The sequence below is a fragment of the Castor canadensis genome, chromosome 15 (assembly GCF_047511655.1).
Source record: "Castor canadensis chromosome 15, mCasCan1.hap1v2, whole genome shotgun sequence".
NCBI lineage: Eukaryota > Metazoa > Chordata > Mammalia > Rodentia > Castoridae > Castor > Castor canadensis.
The window spans coordinates 29,915,719-29,940,268 of NC_133400.1; the positions used below are offsets into that span (position 1 = coordinate 29,915,719).

The 24,550-nt window shown below is 40.5% G+C and overlaps 1 protein-coding gene across 2 annotated transcripts in view; it reads left to right on the forward strand.

Moving 5' to 3' along the window:
* Positions 1 to 24,255, forward strand: part of LOC141417414 (carboxylesterase 1D-like) — a 38,684-nt gene extending 14,429 nt beyond the window's left edge. For both annotated transcript variants that reach the window (XM_074055979.1, XM_074055980.1), the window contains exons 8-14: positions 1,109 to 1,147; positions 4,500 to 4,640; positions 6,249 to 6,329; positions 7,159 to 7,306; positions 22,427 to 22,558; positions 23,507 to 23,579; positions 23,876 to 24,255. In XM_074055979.1, the coding sequence (XP_073912080.1) occupies positions 1,109 to 1,147; positions 4,500 to 4,640; positions 6,249 to 6,329; positions 7,159 to 7,306; positions 22,427 to 22,558; positions 23,507 to 23,579; positions 23,876 to 24,059 (798 nt within the window). In that variant the 3' untranslated portion in view covers positions 24,060 to 24,255. The remainder of the gene's footprint in view (positions 1 to 1,108; positions 1,148 to 4,499; positions 4,641 to 6,248; positions 6,330 to 7,158; positions 7,307 to 22,426; positions 22,559 to 23,506; positions 23,580 to 23,875) is intronic.
* Positions 24,256 to 24,550: the final 295 nt, after the last annotated feature.

Genomic DNA, 24,550 nt, shown 5'->3' on the forward strand with positions numbered 1-24,550 from the left:
TCCATGCTAAGTGTATGGAATGGAGGTGCAAGGTAGGGTCAGCATGAACTAAAGTGTAGCATTGCCATAACTCAATGTTGGTGAAAACACAACAAAGAAAAGCCAGGGTTGGAAGGAGATTCCATGAATTTGTAGCAGTCAGGGTTTCCTAATACAAGATGAAGCAACACAACCTTGAACAGAAATGGGAAACAATTGCACCCAAATCTTCAGGATCTGAAAAACTCAGGATCCATGGCTGGATTTGGACTCTGAAGCTATTATTGAGATTGTAACTGATTCTATACCTCACTATCCCATTCTTCTCTGTTGGTTTCTCTCTGAAGCAGTTTTCCCTTCAGGAAGCTAACAACCTCAGCATTCTAGACTTATACCCTATCTGCTCAGAAATCAACTCCACAAATTTCAGCATTGGGGTAAAGTCCATTGCACTGACCCTGCCATGTTTTCACCAAGGTCTCTTTGACCGCAGTATGGAAATGGACTGAAGGGAAGAAACAGGGCAGGTGCAGAAAGACAAACCAGGCAGACCCTGCCCTGCATTTATCCAGGTTATACCAGTGGCCTGCTCACTGGGTGGTAAGATGAGGTTGAACTGTTTTGTGTGTTCAAGGATAATAGCAACCCTATGTCACATGGGGTTGCTTGATCTCATGAAGTGGGATGGGAAGCTGGAAATGGGGGTGGAGTAGAGTCAGGGGAATGCCCTCTCCTGCCCTTCCCTCATATCGCTAGCCCTGTCTGCCTTCAAGGACTACATATCTCTGGGCGTGACCCTCACCTCATTGCACTTTTCCTACAGAGGAAACAAGTAATGTGGCCAGGAGGGGAACAAGTAGGAAAAAAGGATGAAGAGAAGGACAGGCACAAACAGCAGATGTCCTCTTCAGGACTCTTCAGAACCAGACTTTGGATCCCAGGACTTTTTCTCTTACTCCCTTGTTCCACTCCACCCAGAGTTCATGCCCAAATAACATTAGTGTCCTCATATTATACGAGTCTAGCCAAGAAGGAACCAGGATGGAGAACTTGCCCTGGGGCAGAGCTCAAGGTTCTGCTTTTATCCCAGGAAGCCTTCTCAGGACAACCTCTATCTTTATCTTCACAGAATCTTTTAAAGTTTGATTTACTTGGAGACCCCAGAAAGGTAAGTACCTTTCTTCTTGATTATGGATTTTGAGTCTTAACTCCACTAAGCTCTAATTAACTATGAATGAAACAATTCACTTTTGTGAAACTGTAATCACTCCTTGTGTGTATATTGATAAGGACCAGAGAAGGAAAGTATCATGACAGCTAACACAGAAAGAAAACCAGAGACAAGATTTGAACCCATTCCTCTGACTCCCAGTCTAGTGCTCCTAGCCAGGAACTCTGTGTCCCCAGGGTTTGGCTACATCAGTCTCATTTATATCTCTGGTTCCTAAAATGATTTTGTGGGAGGAGGTTGCAATAGAACCTTCTACTCTCAGGAGGTAGAGTTGTCTGGCTAGGAAGTTGAGGATCCATAACTAAGGAGAACAAATCTCCCTGAAGACCAACAGTCTGGTTATCTGTGGAAGGAGAGAGCCTAGGGTCTTTAGTTCTGAGACTACTACACCTCTCCCAGCCCCCAGCAAACTCACACTACACCTTCCGCCTTCTCCTTTCTCTTTCCCACCTTCCAACAGTTGTCAAAGTCTGGTGACATGAGCTGTGCAAAATCTTACAGTATTGTCCTCTCTGTTCTTTTCCTGGGGAATCACAGCACTTCCCTCAAAGTGAGGAGGAAAAGAGATTCTTTCAGCCATTCAGGAAAGTTTTGAGAAGCACTTATTTTGTGGCCATCTGTGCTTTAGTAGCTGGAATGTGGCAGTGAAACAGACAAAAGTACCTGGACTTTTGAGACTTCCATCCCTGTGGGGATGGGAGGAGTGGAATATAATAACTAATCAAATATGTATTTCATATGTGTTTCACAGTGGTCAGAATTAAGGTAAAAACAATGTGAGAGGTGAGGATGGAGTTGGCCATTGGTTTGATGTAAGCAGCAGGGTTCTAGGATGGCTAGATGAGCAGGGGGAAACTGAGTCAAGTTCTGGAGAAGGGAAGGAAGAGGCTGGAAGGAGAACTGGAGAAAGTCTTCCTGGCAGAGGGAAGAGCAGCTGTAAAGACCCTGAGGCAGGAGGCCAGAGCAGAAGCAGTAAGGGAGGAGCTGTTGAGGCTGAGGAGTTCATGGAAGAAAGGACTTGGATTTTGGTTCAGCACAAGATAGGGGAGTTCAGAGGGCTCTAGACAGAGTAGTGATTTTGCAGATCTTAGATTTTGCCCAAGTCTCTTGGACTGCATTGTAAAAATAGACTATAGGGAAGGAGCAGGGCAGGTGCAGATTATCCAGCTGGGAGGCCACTGAGCTGCAATAATCTAGGCCAGGCATCCTCAAAATTATACCAGGGACCAGAGAGTGGGGGTAAGGGAATGAGATGCCTTTGGATCTGAGTATTTTTAAAGAATATCTGGTAAGACTTGCTAATAGACAGGCAGTGGGGTGTGTGAGTAAGAGTGGAGAGAAGATTCCCCTCGACTCCTCTGACCAAGCAGGCAATGCTTGTGGTCTCACAGCGCAGTCCCTGAGTGAACCACAGTCATTATTGTGACTCCCATGCTTGCTGACATCAGAGTCTTCCTCAAATGTGATGCTCCACGTGGGCAGTCACTCTCTGTCTTCTGGCCTTGTATGTTTTCTACCTTCACTATCTCTCCTCACTCCCATGTCCCATGGTGTCACCAGACTTCCTTTATAAAAACATGTTAGAACCTGATTTTTTTAAAGCCTGGCCTTGCTTATAATGCAAAATCCCTTGAATCCATGAGTTAGTTCTTCAAGCTTTCCTGAGATTGGGCTTCAGTGGCTCATGGGAACCTGGACAAATAGTCCATGAGACCCCATCTCCAGAATAACCAAAGCAAAATTGACTGGAAGTGTGCTCAAAGCCCTGAGTTCAAATCCCAGTCTCACACACACAAAAAAAACTTTTCTGAGTAGCAAGGCTGTGCCTAATATTTTATGAGAAATGTATTCCACCCTTTGACCCTCTCTCTACAACTGTCTTGAGGCACCTCTCTAAGACCAGGGCTCTTTGATAGTCCTGAGGTCAGGCCTGCACAGTGACACCTCTGTCCCTTAGTTCATGCCCTTCCAAGTCTTTGGAAATCCTCATCCTTTTCTTCACCTGTCCATCATATTCTTGCCAGAGCCCACTGCAAGGACTAAAGCACCTGCTTGTGCAGCCAGCCTGGGTCTTTCTTCAGATGAGCAGTTCCTACTGCTGACTCCCAGGACAGCCATCCACACTGCACAGCCTTTGTATCACACCCAGATCCTGTTCTCCATTGTCAGCCTATTGCAGTAGGACTTGGCCCTTGTCTTCATCTTTTCTTCCTCTAAAATACAAAATCAAGTCTCAGTTTAGGCACTGAGACTGATGAGCTCCTTATCTCTCAAAGCAGACCAGGTAGCAAAAACAGCTCAAGTAGATAGAGAAATTTAGACCACCCTCATTAATCATGGTTACTACACTTTCAAATTCACTTACATATTGCAGTGTACTTATAACACCCAAATAAATACCACTGACACTGTTGTGGTTATTTGCACCCTATGTAGAGAGCAATGAGAAGTTTGAGTCATGTAGTGCCCAGGTTCCACTCTGAGGCCCGAGAGGAAATACTCTGACTTCTATATTCCTCTCTCATACTGACACGTTTCTTCTTTGTGATCTACTTAGTGCTACATTTTGGTTATTATTTTCAGCTAGAAGTGGTTTCTCTATTTAATGCAGCTCTCATGCACAGTGGTGAAGAGCTGCCCAGGGTTCCTAAGCACAAGAGGCTGTGATATGCCTATGACAATTGGAGAAAATTCATGAAATAGAAGAGCTTCCTTCAGGCTTGAGTTATGATTTCCCTGGTTGTGAAGTCAGTGTTGATGAGCCAACCACACAGCACATCCAAAGACGAAAAGGAGGTTTGCCTATCTGTAGATGATGTTATTCAGGAGAATGGTAATGTGATGCCTATAGTGTGTAATATTCTATGGAAAAGATGAAAAGCAGCTAAATTGTAGATTTATGAGATGTTGATTTTTTAATAAATCCTAGTGGACAGCATGTGAGGCAGAAGTCAAAGAAATGTACAGTCCTGTTACCCAGAGTCAGGAAAATGTCAAGACCTTCTCTATATGCTTCAAATTCAAATATGTATTTTGTATGTTATATATTTTGCACTGATTGAGAATTCCCCTCTCTCTTTCAGACCACCATCACCCTATCATCATTGACTTCCCAATTACAGCTCTGCCCTTTGTGACTCACAGACTTAGCCCTCTTAGGACCCTGAGTTTCTGTAGCCACAGCCACAGATATCTATGCACTGGCAAAGCCCTCGAACAGGCAGAGTGGGGTGTGTAGGTATTAGCTGGGTCAGAGTATTCATTTATACTGCATTTCCTTCTTCCTCAGAGCTATCCTTTCATGCCCACTGTGATGGATGGAGTGCTGCTGCCTAAGACACCTGAGGAAATTCTGACCGAAAAGAATGTCAACACTGTTCCTTACATGGTGGGAATCAACAAGCAAGAGTTTGGCTGGATTATTCCAACGGTGAGGACATACAGGGCTACAGATGTACCCCAGGCATACACCTTAAACCATCTTCCTTTTGACGTCTCCTCCCATATGTATTTCTAACTCCAAACCCCTTCTGAGTCCAAGGCAGCTGTTCTTATTGGCACAAGTGGACACTTCCATGGAAATATTCTCCAGGATGGACAACTATCCCTTGGGAACCGCTCCCCCAAATCACTGTTTTCTTGTCCTTAATGAATTCCAACATATCCAGGGTAGAAGAGCCTGCAGAGAAAAAACTTGTGCAGATAGAAAAACCAAGGACATCGAGAAATGGGAAAGAGCTACCAGGTTAGGATGTAACAGCTTCCACAATGGAAGATATGTCTCAGGCTACATAGATGCTCAAACACCCTTTCTCTCCTCAATGGGGAGATTCAGAGAAGGCCTCTCTGTGTGAGTTAGGATTAGCTTCAGAAGGAAAAGGAAACTTTTCCTCTGTCAAAGTTTTTTTAAAGCCCAACACTAGTTAAAGCAGTAGGATAGGTTTTCTTCAGTACTAGTATTGCTCAATCTGAACTCAAATCCCTAACACCAAGAGCTGGAATGCTTTCAAGCCTTGGATTGAGCCCTGGAGACACTGTGTGGTAAGGGATGAGTCCAGGGCACTGCACAGAATTGTTATGTAAAAGAGAAGCAGACATCTCTCTCTTCATGACTGGGAGTTGTAAGTTAAATATGACCCTCACTAAAGTCTGATTTTTATCCTTCTTACGGGGACTAAGGTATAGATCAAGAATTATCTCCCCAGATCTTTATGTAAATATTTCCAAGAAAACTCAGCTCCTTGAGGAAACACTTTGGAGTAAGACGTTTGCATTCAAAGGGCAGAGAAAAGATGGATAATTGCAAGCTTTCCAAAGTAACTGCTCTAAGAGAGGGTTCAGTGTTCAGGCTACCCATTACCAGGTTTGGGCTGTAGAAAAATAATAATTTCACTTGAGAGCATTGAGTGTTCTCAGGCAAGCATTTTAGGAGTCTGAGGTCCTCCTAGGACATGTTCTTTTCTGTTGCGGGTTTGAATTCAGGGCTTCACACTTGCTAGGCAGGCACTCTACTACTTGAGCCATTCTAAGACATGCTCTTATGCTGCTGGAACCATGCTGGAGTTGCATCAGTTTTCTGAGTCAGAGGTTTGGACAGGATTGGGTACATGCTGAGAGTTCTGCAGCTCTCATTTCAGAAGAATTTCAGAAGGTAGCAAAGGAATACATTCATGTGATTGCATTGACTTTTGACTTCTTTGGTTACCTGAGTGTGTGACATATGGGTTATGCCCTCTATTCTTGGGCCCTCAGCTTCTAAACACTACCCTGAACTGAAAGTCTAAATGTTTCCTTAATCTTGGAGAACTATCATCCCCTACCATAATAAATACATGTATTTAGAAGTGTCCTGATCCCATCCCTTGAGTTTTGTATGTAAATCCATTTCTTCCATTGATTTCTTTCCAATCTCATGAAAGACTTATCCCAGCAAGGCCCCAAAAGAACCTTCATTCCTCTTTGGTTAGGTTAATTAGCTTGTTTGCCACTTCTTGTTATTCCCCATGATTCACAAATGATTATGTGATTTTTTTAACAGTTAATGGGATATCCACTCTCTGAAGAGATATTGGACCAGAAGATGGCCGCATCACTCCTGTGGAAGAGCTATCCCTTTATTGTAAGTGTTGAGGAAATCACTGAAATTGATTGAGAAACAAAGAAGGGTAGGGGGATTTCCCCAAATCAAAGACCAATTCAATGATATAAAAATACTGGGACCTGGGGTTCTGCTGCCCATTTCCACTTTACCATCCCAATGTCAAGAGCCCACAGTTGGTGCTTACCACTTGAAAAACCCAATGACTTACAGACAAGTTACTGGGAAAATAGCCAGAAAGCCAAGTAAGGTGAAGGCTTTTTGTCATCTAAGACCATCATGCCTGTCGTGGCAGGCACAAGACTAACATAGGAGTTGTGGGGGGGGCATACCAGCTAGGTGGGTACCAGATAGTCACTAATTTTGGTTGGTCTTCTGACACTCAGGCTGCCATCATATGGAGTCACTGGACGTCTGAATTCTATTACTCTAAGGAGAAGTTAGTCACTATAACACCTCACAACTTGTATCTTTTCAATTCCTTTTCCTAAAAATGGTGAATTCTGTACTTACTTATTAGGATACAAAAGGAATCTTTTTCCTAGAGAACAGGGAAAGATAGGAGAACAGTTTTAGCCCATTAGGTGGCTTCAGTCAGAGGTGTCTTTTCTACCAAAGTCAGAGGGAAACCAACAACATATTGCTGAGATGTGCAACCTCCAAAATTAATAACTTTTAACATCATCTAAAAGGAAGTAGAGGAAGAGCATTTAGTTAAGTCTTCACCCACTAATACCAGGATGGATTGGCACAGGGATCATTGGGTTCACAATCAATGAAGCTTTTCCCAGCTGGCTAGAGAACAATAATGTTTACCAGGTGAAGTGGTCACTTTCTTGATCCATTTCAGAACATCTCAAAAGAACTGACTCCAGTAGCCACTGAGAGGTATTTAGGAGGGGAAGATGACCTTGTCAAAAAGAAATACCTGCTTCTGGACTTGATTGCAGATGTGATGTTTGGTATTCCATCTGTGTTGGTGTCCCGTAGCCACAGAGGTGAGTCCCATGGGTTATTCAGGATGGGAACGCTGACTTACCAACTCAGCTCTGACTTACCAACGTCTAAGCATAAGCCAATGTGAAAAACTGCTGAGGTCCAGGTCACAACGCTGATTCCATATGGCCTGGGGAAGAGCACTGCCTTATTATGTTTCTGTCAATTGGAATCTTTGAGGAAAGTTTCCAAATGCAAGTTGTAAATTTGGGTGGTAACCCTATAGACACCTCTACAGATGAGAGGAGGAGGTGACACAGGAATGACATGGAGTCCAATTAATGGTGTACTGCCAAGCAGGTGTCCACTGTGGGCAGCTGGAGCTGGGGAGCTCTGGGAAACAAGCTAAGGACACAACTAAGGGTTGTCCTGTGTGAGAGGCAGGGGAGTCAGGTATTCATCCTCTAAGGCCCACTTGTCATTGGCTGAAAGCTCTTACAAGGAATTGCTAATTCCTTGGTGCTTCAACCTGAAGTACTCATGGGCAATGTGGTCTGTAGTGAGCAGAGGAAGTCTTCAGGCAAAGAGAGCTGTTGAAGCTAGTGATAGACATCAGGCTGTCGTGCCCAGAAACAGGAGCTATGAGCAGGGAACTCTATCAGTAACTTCTGTTACAGAGAAAGTATACCTAACATGAATAACTTAAGAGTGGAAGGACTTATTTTAGTTCACAGTATCAAGAGGTTTAAGTCCATCATGATGGAAGGTATGGCAGAGCAACTAACATCGTAATGGCCAAGTAGAGTGGAACAATTATAGGCCAGGACCAGGGCAAGATACAATTCCTAAGGACATGTCTCTACATGACGTACTTCCTCCAATCAAGCCCCACATTCTGCAATTCTACCACCTCTCAAAAGTCTATTCAAATCTTGAATCCACTGATGGATTAAACCATTCACTAGGTCAAAGTCCTTATTATTTAATTGTGTCCAGAAACACCCTCACAGACACACCTATAGTGGGCATTGCTAATCTCCTAGGTGTTTCTCAATCCAATCAAGATGACAGTAAAGATTAACCATTATAAGCACCAACAGCTTCTGCTTCAGTTTCCTTCTCTGACATCATGGTGATAAGGGGTACTAGGAGACAAGTATTAGCACTCATTTTAAACTAAGTTGCTAAGTAGAGGAGCTGGGGGAAGAGTAGGAGCGATGTATAGAATCAAGAGTGCTGTCGGAAGCCAGGCACTTGTGGCTCACACATCATCCTAGCTATGTGGCAAACTTTGATTTTTGTTGAAGGCCAGTCCAGACAAAAAGTTCATGAGATCCCATCTCAACAGTGAAAAAAAGCTGAATGTAGTGACACATCCCAGTTACTTTGAGAAGTATAAATGAGAGGATTGCAGTCCAGGAAGGCCTAGGCAAACAGTGAGACCCTATCTCAAAAATAACCAGAGCATAAACGGCTGGAGGCCTGGCTAAGCAGAAGAGTGCCTGCCTCGCAAGCAGGAAGCTCTGAGTTCAAACCCTAGCGCTGCCAAAAAAAAAAATGCTGACCATAACCAAGGGGGGCTAAAAGTAGTAATAGGATATTGGGGGAGAGACTTGTAGCTGCTTTCAAAAACTACAGTTGGCTTTGTCCATTGTGGTGCATGGCTTTGTGAATAAACTGAGTGCCAGACTGCAGTCTACCACAGGACCTTCTGATGTTGACTGAATGCTGAGCAAATGGAGTGTGATGGTACAGATAGGTGAGCTCACCTAGACAGAAGGAGACCCTAGTTCATTGTCAACACATAGAAATACTACTGAATTTTGTGTTCATTTTGTATTCTGCAACATTACTGAATTCATGTATTAGTTCTGGTAAAATCTGTAGGGTTTGCTATATATTATATATAAACTATATTATACCATCAGTAAACAGGTTTACATCTGCATTTCCTATGAGGATGCCTTTTATTTCTTTCTCTTGTCTAATTGCTTTGACAAGTTCTTCCAAAACTATGTTAAATAGAGATGGTAAATGTAAGCATCTCCATCTTCATCAAGATTTTATAGGAAATGCTTTTTAATTTTTCACCATAGAGTTAATGTCAGCTGTGGGTTTCTCAAATAGCCTTTATTGTGTGGAGGTACCTTTTATCACTAATTCAGTGAAAAAAACTTTTGAAATAAGGTCAAGGTCTCACTATGATGCACAGACTAGTTTTGAATTCCTGGGCTTCTGCAATCCTCCCTCCTCAGCATCACAAGTATGGAATTAGGTATGTGCCACTCTACCCAATTTTCTATCATAAAAGAATGTTTGTTTTTTGTATGGTTTTTCTGCATCTATTGATATGGTCAGATGCTTCAAATGTCTTAAGTTTATAATAGAATGCATTGTATTCACTGATATTTGTCCTTTGAACCATTTTTACATGCTAGGGATAAATCTTACTTGATGATGGTGGAGTACTCCTTTAATGTGCTGTCAAATTTATTTTGGTAGCATTTTATTGAGGATTTTTGCATTTTTGTTCATGAAAGATATCGACCAGTGGTTTTCTTTTCATTTAATGTCCTTGCCTTCTTTTAGTGTCAGGATAACGCTGCCTTCATAAAAAGAATTGAGAATTATTCCCTCTTCTCTGAATTGAGAAGAATTTCAGAAGTATTTTAGCTCTTCTTTTTTAACTTTTGGTATAATTAATCAGTGAAGCCATCAGAACCTGGACTTTTCCTTGATGGAAAACATTTTATCAATGATTCAACCTTCTTACTCAAAATTCATCCATTCAGATTACCTATTTTTTCTTGATTCAGACTTTGTAGGTTGTATAGGACTGGGAATTTATCTGTTTCTTCTAGGTTATCTAATTCCTGTCCATGTAATTGTAGTCTGATGACCTTTTATATGTCTATGGTTGTCAGTTGCAAGTATCTCCTCTTTCATGTCTAATTTCATTTCTTTGAGTCTTCTCTCTTTCTTGCTTAGTCTAGCTAAAGGTTTGTTGATCTTTTTTTAAAAAAAAATAACTCTTGGTTTTGTTTATGTTTTTATTTTTTTATATCCCCGACCTCATTTCTGATGTTATCTTTATGGTTTCCCTCCTTCTTCTTCTTTTTTTAATTTTTATTGTTTTATTATTCATATGTGTATACAAGGCTTGGGTCATTTCTACCCCCTGCCCCCACCCCCTCCCTTACCACCCACTCCACCCCCTCCCTCTCCACCCCACCCCCTCAATACCCAGCAGAAACTATTTTGCCCTTATCTCTAATTTTGTTGAAGAGAAAATATAAGCAATAATAGGAAGGAACAAGTATTTTTGCTGGTTGAGATAAGGATAGCCAAACAGGGAGTTGACTCACATTAATTTCCTGTGCGTGTGTGTTACCTTCTAGGTTAATTCTTTTTGATCTAACCTTTTCTCTAGTTGCTGGTCCCCTTTTCCTATTGGCCTCAGTTGTTTTTAAGGTATCTGCTTTAGTTTCTCTGTGTTAAGGGCAACAAATGCTAGCTAATTTTTTAGGTGTCTTACCTATCCTCACCCCTCCCTTGTGTGGTCTCGATTTTATCATGTGCTCAAAGTCCAATCCCATTCTTGTGTTTGCCCTTGATCTAATGTCCACATATGTCCCTCCTTCTTCTAACTTTGGACTTTGCTCTTCTTTTTTCTAATTCCTTGAAACATAACCTGAGATCTTCCTTCTTTTCAATGTAGGTACTTACTGTTATAAAGTTTAACTTAGAACGACTTTTGCTGTACTCACTAAGGGTTGTATGCTGTGTTTCCACTTCATTTATCTCCATTCTTAATCATCCATTTTAATTTCTTCACTGACTAATAGTTTGTTTGGGAGTGTGTTGTTTAATTTCTGTGATTTTTGTGAATTTTCTGAAATTATTGTTGCTATTGATTTCTAGTTTCATTCCATTGTAGTCAGAATAGATACTGGCTAAAATTTCAGTTTCATTAAATCAACTGAGGCTTGTTTTGTGCCTGCAGATGAGATCTATTCTGGACAGTGTTCTGTGGATGCTTGAAAAGAAGATATATCCTGTTGGTCTTGGTTAGAATATTCTATATATTTCTGTAGATCCATGTGTATCACCCTATATCAATATTAACTCAAAATGGATCAAGGATCTTAATATCAGACCACAAACTCTAAAGTTGATACAGGAAAGAGTAGGAACTACTCTGGAGTTAGTAGGTATAGGTAAGAACTTTCTCAATGAAACCCCAGCAGCACAGCAACTAAGAGATAGCATAGATAAATGGGACCTCATAAAACTAAAAAGCTTCTGTTCATCAAAAGAAATGGTCTCTAAACTGAAGAGACCATCCACAGAGTGGGAGAAAATATTTGCAAACTATACATTAGACAAAGGACTGACAACCAGAATATATAGGGAACTTAAAAAACTAAATTGTCCCAAAATTAATGAACCAATAAAGAAATGGGCAAGTGAACTAAACAGAACTTTCTCAAAAGAAGAAATTTACATGGCCAAAAAACACATGAAAAAATGCTCACCATCTCTAGCAATAAAGGAAATGCAAATTAAAACCATACTAAGATTCCACCTCACCCCTGTTAGAATAGCCATCATTAGCAACACCACCACCAACAGGTGTTGGCGAGGATGTGGGGAAAAAAGGAACCCTCCTACACTGCTGGTGGGAATGTAAACTAGTACAACCACTCTGGAAAAAAATTTGGAGGCTACTTAAAAAGCTAAACATTGATCTACCATATGATCCAGCAATACCACTCTTGGGGTTATACCCAAAAGACTGTGATACAGGTTACTCCAGAGGCACCTGCACACCCATGTTTATTGCGGCACTATTCACAATAGCCAAGTTATGGAAACAGCCAAGATGCCCCAGCACTGACGAATGGATTAAGAAAATGTGGTATCTATACACAATGGAATTTTATGCAGCCATGAAGAAGAACAAAATGTTATCATTCGCTGGTAAATGGATGGAATTGGAGAACATCATTCTGAGTGAGGTTAGCCTGGCCCAAAAGACCAAAAATCGTATGTTCTTCTTTATATGTGGACATTAGATCAAGGGCAAACACAACAAGGGAATTGGACTTTGAGCACATGATAAAAGCGAGAGCACACAAGGGAGCATTTGTGGTCCTTAACGCAGAAAAACTAAAGCATATACCTTAAAAGTAACTGAGGCCATTAGGAAAAGGGGACCAGCAACTAGAGAAAAGATTAGATCAAAAAGAATTAACCTAGTAGGTAACACACACGCACAGGAAATTAATGTGAGTCAACTCTCTGTTTGGCTATCCTTATCTCAACCAGCAAAAACACTTGTTCCTTCCTATTATTGCTTATATTCTCTCTTCAACAAAATTAGAGATAAGGGCAAAATAGTTTCTGCTGGGTATTGAGGGGGTGGGGTGGAGAGGGAGGGGGTGGAGTGGGTGGTAAGGGAGGGGGGGGCAGGAGGGAGAAATGACCCAAGCCTTGTATGCACATATGAATAATAAAACAATAAAAAAAGTACAATGTTTCCTTCTGAATTTTCTATCTGAATTATTATTGATGTCCATTGTTGAAAGTAGAGTTTTGAAGTCCTACATTATTCTGGTATTGCAAACTGTCTCTCCTTTCAGGTTCTTTGATGTTCATTTGATATATTCCTTGCTCCGTTGGTATATGCATTTACGTTTACAGTTCTTACAGCCTTTTTCTGAATTGAGCTTTTCATCAACCAATAATGTTTTTATTTGTCCCTTTGTGTGGTTTTTCACTTTACGTGTTTTCTCCAATATAACTATAACTGCCTCTTCTCACAATTGCTTTCCCTTAGTGTATACTATATATTTCTATTCCTATTTTAAGTGGAAAACAACTTAATTTTGATCACACATAACAACTCTTATACTTCCTCACACACAGATACTTTGTATTGATGTCACACTTTGCATCATTTTATAATGACAATTTATTTTGGATGTAGTTGATGATTTGTTTTAGCTATAGTTGTTAGTATTGTTTTTGTCTTTTAGTACAGGTACTGGGAATAAGATTACTGACACATTATCATTACAGGGCTGGACAATTCTGAATATAACTGCTTTATTTAATAATTGGCTTTTGTGCTTTCATGTGTTCATTGTTATTCATTAGTGTCATTTTGTTTCAGCTGAACAACTACTTTAATAATTAAGGTGGGTCTATAAGGAATGAATTCCACAAGCTTTTGATTGTGTGGGAATGTTTTTATTTCTTCCTCACTTCTGAAAGACAGCTTTCCTGAGTATAGTGTCTTTATTGGCAGTTGTTTTCCTTTCTTTCTCTGCTGCCCTGTATGAATTCTTGTAAGGAATCTGCTAATGTAGTTCTGGCACACATTTGTACATGAGGTAGTTTTTATTGCTTAGTTCTCCTAGAATGTTTCTTTCTTCTGATTTTTGGTAGTTTGAATATTTTTTGTCTTGATTGAAATTGACTGAAGTCCTCCAAACTTCCTGTACTTATTCCAGATTAGGGATAATTTTAGTCCTAATTTCTTTTTTTTTTTCATTTTTCTTTTATTATTCATATGTGCATACAAGGCTTGGTTCATTTCTCTCCCCTGCCCCCACCCCCTCCCTTACCACCCACTCCTCCCCCTCCCTCTCCCCCCCTCAATACCCAGCAGAAACTATTTTGCCCTTATTTCTAATTTTGTTGTAGAGAGAGTATAAGCAATAATAGGAAGGAACAAGGGTTTTTGCTGGTTGAGATAAGGATAGCTATACAGGGCATTGACTCACATTGATTTCCTGTGCGTGGGTGTCACCTTCTAGGTTAATTCTTTTTGATCTAACCTTTTCTCTAGTACCTGTTCCCCTTTTCCTATTGGCCTCAGTTGCTTTAAGGTATCTGCTTTAGTTTCTCTGCGTTAAGGGCAACAAATGCTAGCTAGTTTTTTAGGTGTCTTACCTATCCTCACCCCTCCCTTGTGTGCTCTCGCTTTTATCATGTGCTCATAGTCCAATCCCCTTGTTGTGTTTGCCTTTGATCTAATGTCCACATATAAGGGAGAACATACGATTTTTGGTCTTTTGGGCCAGGCTAACCTCACTCAGAATGATGTTCTCCAATTCCATCCATTTACCAGCGAATGATAACATTTCGTTCTTCTTCATGGCTGCATAAAATTCCATTGTGTATAGATACCACATTTTTTTAATCCATTCGTCAGTGCTGGGGCATCTTGGCTGTTTCCATAACTTGGCTATTGTGAATAGTGATGCAATAAACATGGATGTGCAGGTGCCTCTGGAGTAACAGTCTTTTGGGTATATCCCCAAGAGTGGTATTGCTGGATCAAATGGTAGATCGATGTCCAGCTTTTTAAGTAGCCTCCAAATTTTTTTCCAGACTGGTTGTACTAGTCTACATTCCCACCAACAGTGTAAGAGGGTTCCTTTTTCCCCGCATCCTCGCCAACACCTGTTGTTGGTGATGTTGCTGATGATGGCTATTCTAACAGGGGTGAGGTGGAATCTTAGCGTGGTTTTAATTTGCATTTCCTTTATTGCTAGAGATGGTGAGCATTTTTTCATGTGTTTTCTGGCCATTTGAATTTTTTCTTTTGAGAAAGTTCTGTGTAGTTCACATGCCCATTTCTTTATTGGTTCTTTAGTTTTGGGAGAATTTAGTTTTTTAAGTTCCCTGTATATTCTGGTTATCAGTCCTTTGTCTGATGTATAATTGGCAAATATTTTCTCCCACTCTGTGGGTGGTCTCTTCAGTTTAGAGACCATTTCTTTTGATGAACAGAAGCTTTTTAGTTTTATGAGGTCCCATTTATCTATGCTGTCTCTTAGTTGCTGTGCTGCTGGGGTTTCATTGAGAAAGTTCTTACCTATACCTACTAACTCCAGAGTATTTCCTACTCTTTCTTGTATCAACTTAAGAGTTTGTGGTCTGATATTAAGATCCTTGATCCATTTTGAGTTAATCTTGGTATAGGGTGATATACATGGATCTAGTTTCAGTTTTTTGCAGACTGCTAACCAGTTTTCCCAGCAGTTTTTGTTGAAGAGGCTGCTTTTTCTCCATCGTATATTTTTAGCTCCTTTGTCAAAGATAAGTTGCTTATAGTTGTGTGGCTTCATATCTGGATCCTCTATTCTGTTCCACTAGTCTTCATGTCTGTTTTTGTGCCAGTACCATGCTGTTTTTATTGTTATTGCTTTGTAATATACTTTGAAGTCAGGTATTGTGATACCTCCTGCATTGTTCTTTTGACTGAGTATTGCCTTGGCTATTCGTGGCCTCTTGTGTTTCCGTATAAATTTAACAGTAGATTTTTCAATCTCTTTAATGAATGTCATTGGAATTTTGATGGGAATTGCATTAAACATGTAGATTACTTTGGGGAGTATCGACATTTTTACTATGTTGATTCTACCAATCCATGAGCATGGGAGATCTCTCCACTTTCTATAGTCTTCCTCAATCTCTTTCTTCAGAAGTGTATAGTTTTCCTTGTAGAGGTCTTTCGCATCTTTTGTTAGGTTTACACCTAGGTATTTGATTTTTTTTGAGGCTATTGTAAATGGAATTGTTTTCATACATTCTTTTTCAGTATGCTCATTGTTAGTGTATAAAAATGCTAATGATTTTTCTATGTTGATTTTATATCCTGCTACCTTGCTATAGCTATTGATGATGTCTAGAAGCTTCTGAGTAGAGTTTTTTGGGTCTTTAAGGTATAGGATCATGTCATCTGCAAATAGGGATATTTTGACAGTTTCCTTACCTATTTGTATTCCTTTTATTCCTTCTTCTTGCCTAATTGCTCTGGCTAGGAATTCCAGTACTATGTTGAATAGGAGTGGAGATAGTGGGCATCCTTGTCTGGTTCCTGATTTTAGAGGGAATGGTTTTAATTTTTCTCCGTTAAGTATAATGTTGGCTGTAGGTTTGTCATATATAGCTTTAATAATGTTGAGGAACTTTCCTTCTATTCCTAGTTTTCTTAGAGCTTTTATCATGAAATGTTGATGGATCTTATCAAAGGCTTTTTCTGCATCTATTGTGATGATCAAGTGGTTTTTGTCTTTGCTTCTGTTAATGTGGTTTATTACGTTTATTGATTTTCGTATGTTGAACCACCCCTGCATCCCTGGGATGAAGCCTACTTGGTCGTGGTGAATAATCTTTTTGATGTGTTGCTGAATTCGGTTTGCCATTATTTTGTTGAGGATTTTTGCATCAATGTTCATTAAGGAGATTGGCCTATAGTTCTTCTTTTTGGAGGTGTCTTTGCCTGGTTTTGGGATAAGTGTAATACTGGCTTCATAAAATGTGTTTGGCAGTTTTCCTTCCCTTTCTATTTCATGGAACAGTTTAAGGAGGGTTGGTATCAGTTCTTCTTTAAAGGTCTGATAGAATTCAGCAGAGAATCCATCAGGTCCTGGACTTTTCTTTTTTGGGAGACTCTTCATTGCTGCTTCAATTTCATTTTGTGTTATAGGTCTATTCAGGTGATTAATTTCCTCTTGGTTCAGTTTTGGATGATCATATGTATCTAGAAATCTGTCCATTTCTTTAAGATTTTCAAATTTATTTGAATATAGGTTCTCAAAGTAGTCTCTGATGATTTCCTGGACTTCCATGATGTTTGTTGTTATCTCCCCTTTTGCATTCCTGATTCTACTAATTTGGGTTTTTTCTCTCCTCATTTTAGTCAGGTTTGCCAGGGGTCTATCAATCTTGTTTATTTTTTCAAAGAACCAACTTTTTGTTTTATTAATTCTTTGTATGGTTTTTTTGGTTTCTATTTCGTTGATTTCAGCTCTTATTTTTATTATTTCTCTCCTTCTATTTGTTTTGGGATTTGCTTGTTCTTGTTTTTCTAGGAGTTTGAGATGTATCATTAGGTCATTGATTTGGGATCTTTCAATCTTTTGCACTCATGGCTATAAACTTTCCTCTCAAGACTGCCTTAGCTGTGTCCCATAGGTTCTGGTAGGTTGTGTTTTCATTTTCATTGACTTCCAGGAGCTTTTTAATTTCCTCTTTTATTGCATTGATGATCCATTCTTCATTAAGTAATGAGTTATTTAGTTTCCAGCTGTTTGCATGTTTTTTGTCTTTATTTTTGTTGTTGAGTTCTACTTTTACTGCATTGTGGTCAGATAGTATGCACGGTATTATTTCTATTTTCTTATATTTGCTGAGACTTGCTTTGTGCCCTAGGATATGATCTATTTTGGAGAAGGTTCCATGGGCTGCTGAGAAGAATGTATATTGTGTAGAGGTTGGATGAAATGTTCTGTAGCCATCTACTAGGTCCACTTGATCTATTGCATATTTTAGATCTTGGATTTCTTTATTGAGTTTTTGTTTGGATGACCTATCTATTGATGATAATGGAGTGTTAAAGTCTCCCAAAACCACTGTGTTGGCATTTATATATGCTTTTAGGTCTTTCAGGGTATGTTTGATGAAATTGGGTGCGTTGACATTGGGTGCATACAGATTGATGATTATTATTTCCTTTTGGTCTATTTCCCCTTTTATTAGTATGGAATGTCCTTCTTTATCTCGTTTGATCAATGTAGGTTTGAAGTCTACTTTGTCAGAGATAAGTATTGCTACTCCTGCTTGTTTTTGGGGGCCATTGGCTTGGTAAATCTTCTTCCAGCCTTTCATCCTAAGCATATGCTTATTTCTGTTGGTGAGATGAGTCTCCTGTAAGCAACAAATTGTTGGATCTTCTTTTTTAATCCATTTTGTCAAACGGTGTCTTTTGATGGGTGAATTAAGTCCATTAACATTAAGCGTTAGTACTGATAGGTATGTGGTGATTCCTGCCATTTAGTTGTCTTAGTTGTTTGAAGGTTTGATTGTGTGTACCTAACTTGATGTTACTCTCTACTGTCTTGCTTTTTCTTATCCTGTGGTTTGGTGCTGCCTGCCTTTTCATGGTTAAGTTGGGTGTCACTTTCTGTGTTTAGGATCCCTTGTAGAATCTTTTGTAATGGTGGCTTTGTGGTCACATATTGTTTTAGTTTCTGCTTATCATGGAAGACTTTTATTGCTCCATCTATTTTGAATGATAGCTTTGCTGGGTAGAGTATCCTGGGGTTGAAGTTATTTTCATTCAGTGCCCGGAAGATCTCACCCCACACTCTTCTTGCTTTTAATGTTTCTGTTGAGAAGTCTGCTGTGATTTTGATGGGTTTACCTTTGTATGTTACTTGTTTTTTCTCTCTTACAGCCTTCAATATTCTTTCCTTAGTTTCTGAACTTGTTGTTTTAATGATGATATGTCGTGGAGTAGTTGTATTTTGATCTGGTCTGTTTGGTGTCCTGGAGGCCTCTTGCATTTGTATGGGAATATCTTTCTCTAGATTTGGGAAATTTTCCGTTATTATTTTGTTGAATATATTACGCATTCCCTTCGCTTGCACCTCTTCTCCTTCTTCGATGCCCATGATTCTCAAGTTTGGTCTTTTGATGGAGTCAGTGAGTTCTTGCATTTTCTTTTCACAGGTCTTGAGTTGTTTAATTAATAGTTCTTCGGTTTTTCCTTTAATTACCATTTCATCTTCAAGTTCTGAGATTCTGTCTTCTGTTTGTTCTATTCTGCTGGATTGGCCTTCTGTTTTGTTTTGCAGTTCTGTTTCGTTCTTTTTTCTGAGGTTTTCCATATCCTGGCAGTTTTCTTCTTTATTGTTGTCTATTTTTGTCCTGAGTTCATTTATCCATTTATTCATTGTGCTCTCTCTTTCACTTTGGTGTTTATACAGTGCTTCTATGGTTTCCTTTATTTCTTCTTTTGCTTTTTCAAATTCTCTATTTTTATTGTCTTGGAATTTCTTGAGTGTCTCCTGTACATTTTGGTTGACCCTATCCAGTATCATCTCTATAAAATTCTCATTGAGTACTTGTAGTGTTTCTTCTTTTAAATTATTCTTGTGGGCTTCATTGGGTCCTTTGGCATAGTTTATCTTCATTTTGTTGGAGTCTGGATCTGAGTTTCTGTTCTCTTCATTCCCCTCTGGTTCCTGTACTAATTTTTTGCTGTGGGGAAACTGGTTTCCCTTTTTTTTCTGTCTTCCCGTCATTGTCCTTGGTGTTGTTACTGTCCCTGTACTGTGTGTAATTAAGTATTTTCTAGCTTGTAATAATAACAATGGTAATATTTAGAATGTAAGAGTGAGCTGAGATGGAAAGCAAGAAGTTAAAGAAAAGGGGAAAACAAATATACAGACAAGAGGGAGAAAGCAGAACAAGGTATCAGACAAGAGAGTTTCAAAGGTATAAACACGGAGTGTTAGTGTACTAATCGACAGTAAGCTGAACAGACATTAGAGAGACAGAGAGAGGATTGAAAAATCAAAGATAAAAAAATAAAAAATAAGTAAATGAAAGTAATATCTATATATAAAAATGAATTAAAATAAAATGGAAAATAGAAAAGTAAAAAAAAAAAACCAGAAAACTTCCAAGTTTATATGCAATGCAGTTTCAGTCTTAATAATTTGGGTGTCCGTCTCAATCTCCAGTCCTGGAGTTGGTGCCTCAGTTGTGTTGTTCTGTAGTTGTGTCATCAAAGGGGATGCATAAAGTAGAACAAAACTACACACTCACACACACACACACACACACACACACACACACACATGGAAAAAAAAAAAAAAGCCCCACCAAGTGTCCCCAGTCAAATGCAATACAGTTTCAGTACGTTTTTTGGCTTGCAGGTGTAATTTGGTTGTTCTCTCATCAAAGGTAGGGAGAAAAAGAAAAAAAAGCGTCTGGAGACAGTTCTGAGAGTGGTATCTGCAACTGTGGCTTGCCTGCCTGCTGCTCTCAGCCTGTAGCTGGCGGCGTTATTTATGCAGATCTCTGGGGTGAGCTAGCGCTCACCTGGTCCCACAGGCTTTGTTTGCTCAGAGTTCTCCTGTGCGGGAGCCTCTGCTACAGGCTTTCCCCTTTCCAAGCACTGGGAAAAGTGACATTGCACCGGCGTTGTCAGGCCTGCGTGTTTATTTACAGTTCATGTGGGAGGTGGGTCTTCCCCCCCTCTCCTCTGAAGTTTTCCTCCCACTGCCACTTTCAGAAGCTTTCCTGCTCCTGCTTACTGGGCGGTGCTGCTGCTCCTGCCAGCCACCATGTTTGTTTACAGTTCACGTGGGAAGTGGGTCTTCCCTCCTCTCACAAGCGTCCCCGCTCCTGGTTGCTGGGTGCGCGCCCCGCTCCCGCCAGAGCCTCTCCGGCCCGCCTGGCTTGTTTATTTACAGTCCCGGGAAGGATTCCCTTCCCCCAATCTTCAGCGCTCAGGGCGCCCCACCCTCTTTCCAGCGTGTCTTAACTGTTCTTATTGCTTATTACTCAGTTTCTCTTTTTGTTTTCCTGGGTGGAGATCAGTCTGTCCAGGGGGCTATGCTGCTCTGGCCCAGGCTTGTCTGTGGGGCTACCACAGTACCATGAAGCTCACCTGGTCCACGTCTTCCCAAGCCGTATGGGCGCCGGCCACTGGCGGCCCCGGGGGCTCTCCTCGTTTCTCCATTTAACGTGAAGTGGAGATTCTCCGCACCGGCTGGAGATGTGGAGGGGTCAAAGTTATGCCTTTTCTCAGTGATTATGCCTGCAAAGTGTGTCTCCAGTGTCTCTCCAAGATTTCACTATAGGAGGGTCGCTTTCTGCTTCCTACCTCTAGCCGCCATCTTGGAATTCCTCAGTCCTAATTTCTTAATACATGCTTTCTTGCCCCTTTCTTCTCTTTCTGCAACTCCTGTATGTAAATGTTTAGTCTGTTGATGGTGTCCCAATGTCTCTACTTTTATTCTTATTGCTACTTTATTACTGAAATCTATGCCCTACTTTCCTTTCAAGGCTTGTATTATTATTACAGGAATCTTATAAATCTTTGTGATTTTAGGTAAAAAAAAATTGTGTAACAAGCTACATAAAATAAATTCTCCCATTCACAGAAGTTCTTTGCTCTACTGCTGGGGTCTGAGCTTCTTTCCAAAATGACTGAGTGGCAGAGGCTTGGTTAAACATTCCTTTCTACAAGTTTTTCTGGACCCTCAAGTATCTGCTTAGTAAGAAGATAGCAGAGTCACACAAGGATTTGCTCCAAAGGGTTCATTTACAGGGGCTGTGAGAGATAATTCAGTAAATTATTCCTCATCTTCATGCTAGGATGACATGTACTGTTAAAACTTTTGTGCATGGATATCTAAGGGTGTGAAATAAAGATAATAATGTATTAAAAATAACATGATATTATCCCAATTTCATAAACATAAGAGGTGTATTGTTAAAATATAGAAGAATCTTTGTCTGAGTGGTGAGGTTATGATTGTTGTTTTTGCTTTTTTCTTTTTTTCTGAGTGTTTCAAGTTTCTAACTTTATCCACATGGGGAATTTCTCCTCCAGGGTGATTTGGGTCCTGACCCCACCTCTCTTAGAGTGACTTCTATTGGATCAATATGCTCTTCAAAAGTGCTGAGATCCCCAAGCTATGAGGTCCTGGGTCAGTCCATAAGGACAGATTAGTGGCTCTGATAATCCAATCTGTTGGAAAAGTAGCATCTAGTGGCTTGGATAGGAGGGCTTTGGTGATGACAGAAAGTCAGAACAGAGGAGGAAAGAGGACAAGAAGGAGACAAGTTCACCCCAACTCTTTTGCTATCACCTTATCACCTTAAGGCCTTAACACTCTCTGGATCAAGCAGAAAACAGGTTATGTGAGATGACTGAATGTGAACACTGAATTCTATAGTTTCCTGAAAAAAAAGAGACAGATTGCCCCATCTCTGTGTACATATGTATTGAAATACAGACATTTTTCAGATAAACAATTTGGAATTGCTTCTCTCTTCTATAAATTGAGAAGCACCACACATGTTCAAAACCAGGCTGAATGGCAGATTACTATTAGGTTATCTAAATGAGAACTTGTGTGTTATAAATGAAACATCCAATGCATATGTTACATCCATTCATTCTTCATTCAACAAACATTGGTTTCAACCCATTCCACTAACTATGCAGCCCTAAGCAAATCACTGGGTTTTCCTGAAACTGTTTCTATACTGTGCAGGTAACTAGGGGTTTTCTGCAGGACTAGAAACCTTGATACTATCCAGGTGTGTGTCTAGTAACATGAACTGTGCATGAATCCATGTCTTCTCAGATGCTGGAGCCCCCACCTACATGTATGAGTTTCAGTATCATCCAAGCTTCTCATCAGACCTGAGACCCAAGATGGTGATAGGAGATCATGGGGATGAGGTCTTCTCTGTGTTTGGGGCTCCATTTTTGAAAGGTAATTTCTCTTTGCTGGCTATAAGCTTAGAGTTAAGAGTCCTGGAATCCAGTCTTGGTTTGATGGCCTTGTTCAATTTTCTCCTTCTCCTGATCTCTGTTTTCTGATTCCCTATAATAGGGCTGATCTACAATAGGCAGTCCCCACCCTATCTCCTGCTCTAACATGCATGAAGAAGGATATGCATTCCTGTGCACCGAGCCATAGTCACTCTCAGAAACCTGACTTATGAAATCAGTAGACCAGTGATGGGTCACCTGCAGGATTTGCTCCAGGGCAATAACGCTTGATTTCCCATTCTTAAGATCCTATCAGAATGTGAATGAGGGGAAAATTAGAATTTTGCTAACCTTGAATTCAGTGTCATATGTATCCCCTGACTACAGACCTTAAGCACACATATTTTTAGCTATAATGTATTTAATAATATGATATTTAAAGAGAAACCTTCATAAATACCTTCAATACTTAGCTCTCAGGAGTTGCGTATGATTTTCAACCTACCTCTTGTCTGTTCATGACACACCAGTCCCTCTGTGGGCCTCCCAGTTGGATGACTCTATAGGAACCTTTGCTACTTTTCAGACTATGATGATGGTGGCGTGTGTATGAGATTGAAAAAAAGAGAAAAATCAGAAACCAGCAATCCTCTAAAGTAGTGGTTACTCTGGGCTATAGCATGTGACCCTGAGTGATAAGGGGAATGCAGGTGGGCATGGAAGAAAAAGGCACCAAGCTCATGGATTGACTGTGCCTACTACTAATTCTGGTATCAGTCATTCTTAGCCTGAAAGTGTGCTACAGAAAACCAGGATCATCTTACTATGCAGATTTTAACCCAGTATTTGTGGAGTCTCTAAGTTTCTAAAAAGCTCCAAAGTGATGCCGATGCTGCTAGTACACAAGCCACACCATGACCAGCTAAGCATTTCTCCTTCCGTCCCATAGATGGTGCCTCCGAAGAGGAGAAGAACCTCAGCAAAATGGTGATGAAATTCTGGGCCAACTTTGCTCGGACTGGGTGAGGCTGGTGGTAAAGATGGAGCTGGGATGATGGGTGGGGGTAATGGCATACCCATTGAGAAGGGGTAGCTTCTAGAGTTGGAGCAATCAAACTCCTGACCCTGAGTGTGACCATAGAACTGTAACAATGAGATCTCTCTACAAATGGACAAGCTGTCCCCAGAAAATCTACATATCCCTGTGGAGGTACATAGGATCCTGGGCAGAGATAAGTCAAGGGATCTCTGAAAATCACAGAGATCGGTGGGAACCACAGGGCAGCTTTGTGAAATATGTATTCAATTCTATTACCAGGAACCCCAATGGGGAGGGTTTGCCCCATTGGCCAGAATATGACCAGAATGAAGGGTACCTGGAGATTGGTGCCAACACCCAGGCAGCCCAGAGGCTGAAAGACAAGGAAGTGGCTTTCTGGATCAAGCTCAAGGCCATGGAGGCAGCAAAGAAGCCACCCCAGGAAGAACATATTGAGCTCTGAACAGAAAGTGCTGCCAGCCTGGGGAGACTGAAGCAGCCAACACAAGTAGATTCTACAGAAGTTATTTGTAATACCAAAAAGGCTTCTCAATGTAGAGGCTAGATAATTGTATGATGGGGATGGTTAGAGCCCAGGGAAGGAAAATATTTGTACCTGTGGCCTCAATTTGTTAAATAAATATACTTTTAGAGACTAATCAGTCTCTGTGTCTTGGGCTGGATGTGAATCCATCCTCCTCAGAAACAAAAAGATGAAAAAGAAGGGAAGCACCATCATAGGAAAATGGCTTTGCAGGGAGTGGCTTGGTGAATAGCACCTAAAAATTAAGGGAAGACAAAGCAAGTTGCAGGAGAGGTGGGACGTGAACACTGGCTCACTTCCCCTCCAAGTGGAAGATGTCATTGTACACAAGATGAGAGTAGCTACGTTTACTAACCTGTTGCACAGACCCAACCATACTAATAATTCTACTACATAGAAATGATTAACTC